Source organism: Mizuhopecten yessoensis, unplaced genomic scaffold, assembly GCF_002113885.1.
Source record: "Mizuhopecten yessoensis strain PY_sf001 unplaced genomic scaffold, ASM211388v2 scaffold5877, whole genome shotgun sequence".
Classification (NCBI taxonomy): Eukaryota; Metazoa; Mollusca; class Bivalvia; order Pectinida; family Pectinidae; genus Mizuhopecten; species Mizuhopecten yessoensis.
The window spans coordinates 689,916-700,423 of NW_018406268.1; the positions used below are offsets into that span (position 1 = coordinate 689,916).

At 36.8% G+C, this 10,508-nt stretch overlaps 1 protein-coding gene across 2 annotated transcripts; it reads right to left on the minus strand.

Annotated features, from left to right (window-relative positions):
* Positions 1 to 220: 220 nt before the first annotated feature.
* On the minus strand, positions 221 to 5,713 carry LOC110451211. Of its 2 annotated transcripts, none has more exons than XM_021499104.1 (2): positions 2,322 to 5,713; positions 221 to 2,237 (listed from the first exon to the last, which is right to left on the minus strand). In XM_021499104.1, the coding sequence occupies exon 1, from the start codon at positions 5,656 to 5,658 to the stop codon at positions 3,988 to 3,990; it is 1,671 nt and encodes a 556-aa protein (XP_021354779.1). In that variant the 5' UTR covers positions 5,659 to 5,713; the 3' UTR covers positions 221 to 2,237; positions 2,322 to 3,987. The 2 variants fall into 2 exon arrangements, with proteins under 2 accessions (XP_021354779.1, XP_021354780.1); XM_021499105.1 differs by having other exon boundaries at positions 221 to 2,181; positions 2,308 to 5,713.
* Positions 5,714 to 10,508: the final 4,795 nt, after the last annotated feature.

The following is a 10,508-nucleotide window of genomic DNA, read 5'->3' on the forward strand; positions in this document are numbered from 1 at the left end:
AAATTGAAGGTTCAGTGTGCACCACCTTGTTGATGAGACGAGAAGACTAGTTTGATCCTCTTAAATTCATCAAAAGAATCTTGCAGTCACATAACAGTTAAAATTGACAGGCTTTGAAGTCGGTCGTCTCTCCTTTGTAATCTTCAAAGGACAGGTATCAGCCTAGCGATTGGTCAGTTTTCCTACCTGAGACCAATCAAACAGCTATCTTCATGCCTCTAATTTTGCTATGACATATTCCAGGGGTGTAGAGAGCGAATGTGAGCGTAACCCCTGGATATCGAGGATGATGTAACGTCAACAAGACATAAACATAATGTTACAATTACCAACACCACAAAACATGTAGATGCATACATGGTCCTTCTATAGTTAGGAACCGATTACACTGTTAAACTATAGTATCCATATATGGTTAGACAATGTGAGGAAAAAGTGTCAATTGTCATAAATAAGATATAACATAACCACTGTTTAATTAAATAATAAGACTGATTGTCATGGTAGTAAAATTAAAATTAAACTAGCATTTGCCACCTTTTTAAAAAATTAGCATGTTATCACATTATGACATATATATACACAAATTGTAAAAAGTATGTTTATATTTTAAACATAGCAAATAAAATTTGACAAAGAGCATAAAATGAAAAATAAATAGAAAGGAAGTAACCACCAATGATGTGGTAATGCATTGTTTCTGATTATGTGTGTATCCATTTGTTCCCTGGTTAGCTGCACTTTGTAATGCAAAACTTACATGCACATTTTGATTATTTGGTGGCTTGTGAGAGACCATGTATAAGGCCAAACAAACAAAAAACGTACATTGCCTGTAACATGTCTGAAAAATATTGGGTAGGTAGGAAGGTAAAATGTTTTCTTTAAAATAAAAACAATTTTATATGGTTTATAGAGTGATCTTGGTTTTAACAGCTCTGCTTCTTTGAAAATTGACGAAAAAAATTTGACACTAAAACTTGTAGGGTACCATAAGCACAAAGTATTTTTGCTTGGCCTAATTGGAATGATTTATCATTACAAAGTAGATACATTGTACCTCAACATTTCACTAGACTAGTAAACAACTGTGAATGCCTACAGTGTAACATGTATTTATAACCATATTATAAAGGTATCTCACTTAGGAAACTACATGCATCTTCCTTTATGCATAAAAGGCAAATGGGGCCTGTAACACTAATAAGAGCTTACAGCTTAGTGATAGTGTTATGTCTTAAGATAAACTTTATTTATTTTACAACAATTAGTTAACTCCTTCACCCCTGAAATATATTATTTCATACAGTTCTATATGATATAAATGATTTAGTGTGTAAACAATAATGAATATGTACTGAACTTCAGTGAACCATTAGTTTGATCCCATCTACCCCTGATCTGGCATTGTGAACCCCTAGAGAAACTCCAAATCTTGCCAAGTTATCTCCAGGCTGAATGAACTCCCGAGTCTGAGTGCTGTCCTATGAACTCCTAATCCGGCCTTGTGAACCTCTAGTCTAGTCATATAACCCCTTAATCTTGGTGTGTGAACCCCTGAACTTGAAAAGTTATCAAACCCCAAATATGGTCAATTGAAGGCAAGTTCAGGGGTTCACTGGGCCATATTTGGAGTTCTTCTTTCTTTATTTTTATTTTTAATATGCAATGCCCCATTTGGAGCCCTGCACATTAAAAGAAGAAGAACTCCAAATCTGGTCCAGTGAACCTCTGATCTGGCCTTGTGAATCCCTAGTCTGGTCCCATGAACCCCTAACCTGGTCTTGTGAACCCCTAGTCTGGTCCAACCAACCCCTAACCTGGTCTTGTGAACCCCTAGTCTGGCCTTGTGAATCCCTAGTCTGGTCCCATGAACCCCTAACCTGGTCTTGTGAACCCCTAGTCTGGTCCAATCCACCCCTAGCTAACCTGGCCTTTTAAACCCCTAGTCTGGTCCCAACAACCCCTAACCTGGCCCTGTAAACCCCTAGTCTGGTCTAGTCAGCACCTAACTTGGCCTTGTTAACCCCTAGTCTGATCCCATCAACCCCTAACCTGGCCTTTTGAACCCCTAGTCTGGTCCAGCCAACCCCTAACCTAGCCTTTTGAACCCCTAGTCTGGTCCAACCAACCCCTAACCTGGCCTTGTGAAACCCTAGTCTGATCTAGTGAGCCCCTAACCTGGCCTTGTGAACCCCTAGTCTGGCCCCATGAACCCCTAACCTGGTCTTGTGAACCTCTAGTCTGGTCTAGTGAGCCCCTAACCTGGCCTTGTGAACCCTTAGTCTGATCTAGTGAGACCCTAACCTGGCCTTGTGAACCCCTAGTCTGGCCCCATGAACCCCTAACCTGGTCTTGTGAACCTCTAGTCTGGTCTAGTGAGCCCCTAACCTGGCCTTATGAACCCTTAGTCTGGTCTAGTGAGCCCCTAACCTGGCCTTGTGAACCCCTAGTCTGGTCCCATGAACCCCTAACCTGGTATTGTGAACCTCTAGTCTGGTCTAGTGAGCCCCTTGCTAATAACTATCGCCTGTTGAATCCTTTGTCTAGTTATATGAACCCAAAGCCTGGCCAAGTAATCAATTCCTAAGCCTGGTTCAATGAACTTCAAATCTAGTCCAGTGAACCCCTGATCTGCCCCTGTGAACTCCTTGCCAGGACAAGGGAAACCCTGATCTAGCCCAGTGAACCCAAAATTTAACCCACTGGCCTGGTAGTCTGCATGATAGAACCCATGGTCTGGCCAAGTGAACTTCAACTTTGGCAAAATGACCTTTGCCAAATCAGAAGATTTCATTGTAATCACATTTTTTCGTAAATTTGTTGAAATCTTAATGGTTGAAGCGAAGTTGCTTTTTACTGTAATCTTTTTGAGTTACTCAATACATGAAATAGAGGAAAACTATACTGAGATTATAATCATGTCATTATGCAGTTTCCTTGGAGAAAAGACGTACCAAAATAGTCCTTTTATTCATACTCCGGTAGTAGTTTCTAAAAAAAGGTTCAAGTTTCTCTTTCTCAGTGTATCGAATAAAGAACTAGACCAGATTGAAACCATCTGTCACATTCAGAAAGAAAAAAAATACGCAACCAAATATGCATGTCAATAAAACAAATTAAATCTAGATCTATACATCCTTTTCTTGACCTGCAATAGGGTCTTAGCATTTATAAATGACTGTGCAACAGCTGTGCCATATGGTCAGAAGTGACAAGGGAGGCAACTGCCATTTGATAACTACCAGTCAAAAAGATTGATGAAAACACTTTGAATTTATTAATCTATGTATATATGAACTATGTACTAATTAATTTTTGCAATTAAGCTGTCTTGGTGCTACACCAGTACATTTACATTATTTTAAATCAAACTTCTTTAGGGTGTATAATTTCATTTGCCCGACACCCCGGGCTAATTCAATGTTGTTGTTTTTTTAAATCTTGCTACAGACTAGTTCTCTTAAATATAAAAACCTGACTTGTCTTCTTGTAGCTTAAAATTTATCAAAAAACTGTTTGCTCTATATCTATATATATTTTTTTCTTCCATAAAAATCTTCATAGTATTATCAATTTTCTTTCATATGGATGTTCATGTCATGCAAGGTAAATGTACCTGTAGACTAAAAAATATTTTATTCAGATTTTATAGTTTTTTGGTAAAGGGACACGAGCTACATACTGATAATACTTGTCTTAATAATTCAGAAAATGTAGCGTTATCGACCTGGTATTAATATTTTTTATCATATTTTTGAAATTTTTCATATTATGTTAATTATCCATCACTTCTTTGTTCTTTTCCCCCCAATAATAAATTAGTAAAATAAACCAATTCTTTGGAGACAAGAAAGATGGAACAGCCTTAAATGCACAAAATAATTTTTACTTAAAATTAAAGACTGGGTATTTATAAACCAATGGATCATCAGGGTGTTTTTTTGGCAATGTAAACCATGGCCAGGCTAGATATATTGTAGAACTCTACAAAAACAAATCCTTGTATTTCCTCACATAGACTTTTCCATAGAGACAGCCAATCCAAAGAAGACCATTTCTGTCAAGGTTCACAGACACAGGGTGTCGGATGCCATCTTTGTGTGTAAGGATCAGTCGCATGTACTTTCCCATTGAATTGAGGAGGTGAACAGCATGGTTCCGACAATCTGTAACAATGATATGACTATCTACATCACAGCATATTCCCCGCGGTTCAAATGTGTCCGAAGGTATTGGTCCTATAGCACCAGCATATGTTGCTACATGTTTGAGATCAGAGTTCACAATTCTAACACATCCTTTCGATATGCCTGGGCCCTCAAGGTCAAGGAAAGGCATGTCTCCATTGGTATTTTTACAAAATCTGTACGGGAAACGGTAAGACATCCCAAGGACAACAGACTTTAGTTGAACGCCATGCTCGTCCAACTGAGTAATGCAAGTTCTTTGTCGGCCCTCTTGGACCTTCGAGTGACACACTATAATATGGTTATCATTTGACACATTGATGCAATGTACTTTGGAATCTTTGGGGAATTCAGCCAAAACAACAACCGTGTCTGAGCTGGTTAATCTTTTCACACATGCTCGCTTTTCCTCTATAAATACAACATGACCATCTTTGGTCATGCTTACATCTGCAACATTGGACATCAAAGTTTGATGGGCTTCACGCTTATGCATCTTCCCTGGGGTCATGTCTAAATCACCTGTCAAAGCATTGACAAACTTCATGCTCTTGGATGTCAGGATGTAGGCAGACTTAGAGTTAAAACATGGCAGGATTTTATTTATAGATCCTTGGCCCGCCAGTTCAAAATCGAGAGAGATGTCTTGATATTCATCCATGATAGGGACTGTTGTATAATCCTCAGTTTCATTTTTGCCATTGCTGCTTTCTTCTTGATCTTCTTCAGCACCGACACCATTCTCCTCATTATCTGTAGGTCTTATGTCTACAGGATCCGTGTTTGTCTCTGCATCTTTCTTTTCAGTCATAGTTAGCCAATAGTTTTCTTCGTTCCTCAAGCTGTTGAGTGTGAAGCTGCCAAACAGTGATTCAATATTTCTGTCACTCAAACTTTCGTTATTATTTTCAACAAATGTCATCAGTGGTCCTGAAGGTATTTCATCTGGGTCAGGAACAGAGGTTAGTTTTGTGTCCAATCTTGTTTGCATAATGACAATTTCTCTGTCTGTCTTCTCTTCTATATCAGTCAGCATTTCTGAATAATGATTGATAAGCGACAAACATTCATCAATTTTCCTCTGGGCATCTGTAAAGGGCTCCTCACACTGCTGTTGATAATGAAGGACAAGGGAAACAACCTTATCTCTAACTTTGTGAATTCTGTCCATTAAGTATTCGGCTTTCGCGTCTATGTTTTCGACCAGGCCTTCAGTCTGACTTGAAAAATTGTCTTTCGTCTGCTGTATCTTTTCCGAATACTGATGGAGACGGTCTATGTGTGTCTGTCTGTCGCTCCCTAGCTGTGTCAACAAGTCGTCCCGTTTCGACTCTGCCACGCGTCTAATGCTGCAGAACGCATGTTTACTGTGTTCCTCGTCGATACAAACGTCACAGATTAGACGTTTACAGTCCGTACAGAAGAATCGGAACAATTCATCATCATGTTCTTTACAACGATCTTCCATAATCTCATTGAAATCGGTACGTTCGCTTCCACTCTATCGCTTATCGATTCTTATCCATTTGTAACGTTCAATATAATAAATAATGTGAAACCAAGTAGCGGAAAATACTATCCGGAAATATTGTTTTTAATTACATTTTATTATTGAGATCGTGTATCATTGTGTTTCTGCTACTTTGATGTACTCTTATATCAATATTATCGACGTATTGACCTCTCAACATATATATTTTTCTCTCTAAACATAGGCTTAATGGAACAATCCGTACTTTCATTCAGGTAACAAAATCTAAAATTACAATTCTCGGAACTCTCTAATACTTTCGTTTTCCGTTAATATTACACAATGCAGTATCTTTCTGAGTTGGAGATCTTCTGTTTAGTTTGTCGTAGTCACTCAACTACTAACAAATGATAATAACATTATAAATAATTCGATTTAATGAGATTTTGTTGCTAAATTTATTCTAATTTAATTTAGATTTTAGACTAAATATTGAATAAGGAATTCTATATCTGTGTGCGTGTTTTTATGCAATCATAAAGTTAGTGATAATTTGATTGATTCAAATTGTATCAGGATCTCTTACAATACGCCATTACTCCATTTGACATGTGCTGTTATCAAAAGTGTCATGTTTATCAAATTATATGTTTTAGTTTTATTGTATGAAAATTCCCTCAAAAAATTGTTTGTTGTTTACTTCACTAAGTCGAGTTGTTCTCAGTACTATTCAATTACAATATTTTGTATATTTTAATGTTTTGGGTAATTACATAAAATTCCTTTAAGTAAATAAAGAGAAATAAAGGGAATACATGTAGACATGAAAATTTATTCATTTTGCAGTTTAGAATGAAATGGTTAAACAGTTGTGGAGAAAGTAAGGAAAGGTAATGGATGCCCTGCCGTTATATAACTGTCATTTTAGACACTTTCGAATGTACAGTGAGTATGTGTAAACAAATAGCCTATCTTCGTTTTGGAAAATTTTGTTCTCGAAGTGGTTAACCAATTATCACTTTAAGTCTTTCACGTGACGTCATTTTCCAATTGGTCTCTATATTAATATGCTCTTGGAACATTAATTTCCCGGTCATCATTTTTAGTCAAAAATTGATGCAACTCAGCACAAAGTAAGATAATTATCTAGCGCTTCTCCTGGTAATGTTGATATTACTATCCGTTTATAAAATTCTAATCATGATACGTGTAGGTTAATAGGCAAAACATTTTAACGGCAGAATTTAATATTGTGTCTATATGGGAATGACGTCAAAGTAAAGCGTTTATGCTGGTAAAGTGATACATTGTATTTCAATAACCAATCCACGGATAATAATATAACCAACGGAACACTATATAATTCTCAAGCAGGATGTCAAGATTGATGAAAACTGGTTATTAAACGAAGTCACGATTTTTTAAAGTACATTAACACAGAATCGAAAGGGGAAAATGACGTCACGTGAAAGACTGTACGTCGCTGTATATAGCCAGAAAATCACCAACCAGTCAGAGTTGAGGTACATGTAGTGAACTGCATAGACCACCGATCAGACAAACGTTGAAAGCGTTGAACTTCTTAATTCAAGTTCGTTTCTACAAGAACAAAATCTCAACAGATTTGAAATAAAATAATACAAACATACAGGAAGAAAAACAAGCTCATACAAAAGCACACGGACAAAATAAGACCACATTTAACCATAATAAGATATGCATTAAAACATTACACTATGGCATTACTTTGATTAAGATAATGGAATGTGGTTAAGAAAAATGGTTAAGTTACAATTATCTAAATAATAATCAAACATTTAAATATATTTAAAATACAATTTAGTCCGTTAAGATTCTGATTTCCTATGTACAGTCTTTAAATACAGTAAAATAGTTCAGCTCAGAGGACAGGTGATTGGGAATCCCCCACCTACCAAGTCCCCTGGCCAGAGAGAGAGAGAGAGAGAGAGAGAGAGAGAGAGAGAGAGAGAGAGAGAGAGAGAGAGATCTTTATATATATATATATATATATATATATCAATAGGTTAAATCAAGCATATAGCACATATATAGCACAAATATAAACAAGGCAGAGCATATCGCAGCACCTCAGCACATATAATCAGAGGACAGTTGATTGGGCAACCCCTACCTACCAAGTCCTCTGATAATGCGTAATATTAAAAGCACCTACCAAACATACAGAGTTTATAACATTTCAGTCCGCAGAATTACTCTCGAAGAGACGAATCAACGGCAAACAGTCAAGTCAATATGTCATAAAACCAACAAGATATAAGTATAAACAATACAGGACCTAGAACACACATGTATCCCTGCTTAATATCAACATGAGATAAGTGGACCGATAACAGATCCCGAGGAAACAACCACAAATACATATTTAAGAGAGAAAATTTTATTAACAAAAACAAAACAACTGGTGAACCAGAACAATAAGTAAGAAGTGATCCCCTTAAACACACTGGTAAAGTTTGAACATGTATGTCAAGCTTTATCGAATGCTTTTAAAGGTCATAAAACGAAACACATGGATATTCTTTCCTGTCAACGACTAAATAATGTTATTAAAAATCACGATAAACTAGCAAACTGTCGATTGCCCTGGAAGAAATCCAAATTTCGATATCTGTAAAATATATCATTGCCTGTAGCAGAATTGAAGACATTTTTGAAAATTTACATTTCTATTATTTAAGAAATGAAACTAAATAATGAAATAGATCATCGATTTATCGGAAAGTTACCATTAACCTTTTTATTGATACGTACGTACGTCTCTCTATATGCATCAAATAATTGAGAGTATTCAACAACAAAAACTGGTAAAAACTAGTTACATCCTAAACCAAAAATATAACTACAACAAGCAAGCGTAAATTTAAGTGTACAGTGTGAAGCCATATTCGATAACATTATGACATCTGGCTGGTACATAATCATAAAGATGGCGGTAGGACGCCAACAGCATTGTTATATAACATATTTATATACTAGGTCGGTCCCTGTCTGTCTCCTCATCTTTTATCGTTTGATAAAAACCTTGAAGTCATTGCCAACAGTTTTGGCCTCTGAGGTTACGCGAGGTCAATGCTCTGACGTTGCTAGACTTTATATTTACAAGGACACTTCTCAGCTGGTGCCTAATTGACTCGCTAAGTATAAGCTGGTTGAATCATCGGAACATTTGCCGCCGTCTGATCACGATCAGTAGTCAATACGGATAATTTCGGACGCAAACTGTATTATGTGAAGGCGTTTCGTTTGCATAAACATAGACCAAACAAGGATTCCGCGGTAATTATTTTAAATGGTTTAACCCAATTCGTTAGTGAACATCAACCCATCTTACATATTAATCTTCCTGTCAGTTTTCCGTCTTGTAGATAACGTCCCTGTCTGCTGCACACCCCTTCTAACAGATTCACACTTCCATGAAGTGGGAGGTCTTCGTCACAAGCCCTGAAGATTCGGGGTGGACATCTTACCGAAGGTAATCGTGATAGGCGACTAGGGTCGGGACCCTGCAGTTTCGGGGCGGAGCGAATCTTTCTAAACGTTATCAAAAAAAATATATTTTTTTGAAAGGGAAGTAATGCAGGACCTCCTGCGGAATCGGGGGGGGGGGGGGGGGGGGGGGGGGGGGGGGGCGTCTTTTGCGTCATATGCAAGGGAGGCATTGAAAAACAAATTGATCTGTTGCCCATATTGCAACACTCGGAACTTTATTTTTTCCTTTCCCTCTTTTCATTTACTGTCAATATCTCCCTCAGACACATTTTATTTTCAAAGTTGATGCATCATTTTTGACATTCACAATTTGTTAGGAATGGATTAAAACACAAACTTTACTATATATGGATTATGCTTGATCTTGGTATCTAGGTATCCATCTGTTTCAAAAGCGGATAAGATGACATTATTTAATAAAACTATAAAATATATTTTTAAGTTCAATTGTTGGAAAGATTACTCGCGGAATCGTTTTTTTTTTTTCATTTTCTAGATTATTTCATATTACTAGTACAGAACTTTTTATATACATGTATCTACATTTGATATGAGCATTCGTACATTGTCTACTAACTGCCGAGTGTTTAAGCATTAAGGGTTATCATTTACACATGCGCACCTGCCCCTCTGTTTTAACAGTAATTTAGACAATTTTGATTTCAAATCGGTTTGCCCTAGCATCACCGATGAGTTCTAGAAGGACGAAACAGCTGTATAACGCAGTGTAATTCATTTTTGGCATACCGTAAATATTGCCAAATTTTAAAGGTACAGTCACCATTGTTTGTGTTACACAACTTTGAAGGACGCCAAGCGTGATCTTTAAAGCGAAGCAATGGTTCCAGTTCGAGTAGATACATATAAGTATAGCGGATTGTGACGCAGACAAAAATAATTTAATTCCAGATTACTCTGAACAAAACATGCTCAACCGAACCTTCTTACGACACTGGTCAAGTCAGTCGACTACAGTTGACTCGATAAGGGGTGCTGTTATAGAGTTTTGTAGCTGATTGGCTGTAGTGGACACGACTGGGCAATCTCTTTTAGTGAAAATTAGTAGGAAGAACTGACAGTTTCAACTGATTTGTGCAGTCTAACTTCTTTTTATTTTCAAGAACTATTTTTCTTTCCCTGCTTCATTCTTTCCCTAAACGATATTATAATTTGAATTTGAATTTGTGTAATAGAAACTCAATTTATCATACAAACATTTAGAAAGTCCGAAAAGCAATATAGTTTCATGTCATTTTCAATTCATTACCCATGTCCCTGAAACGAATTTATGCGGACGAGGGATTTTAGCATTTCTT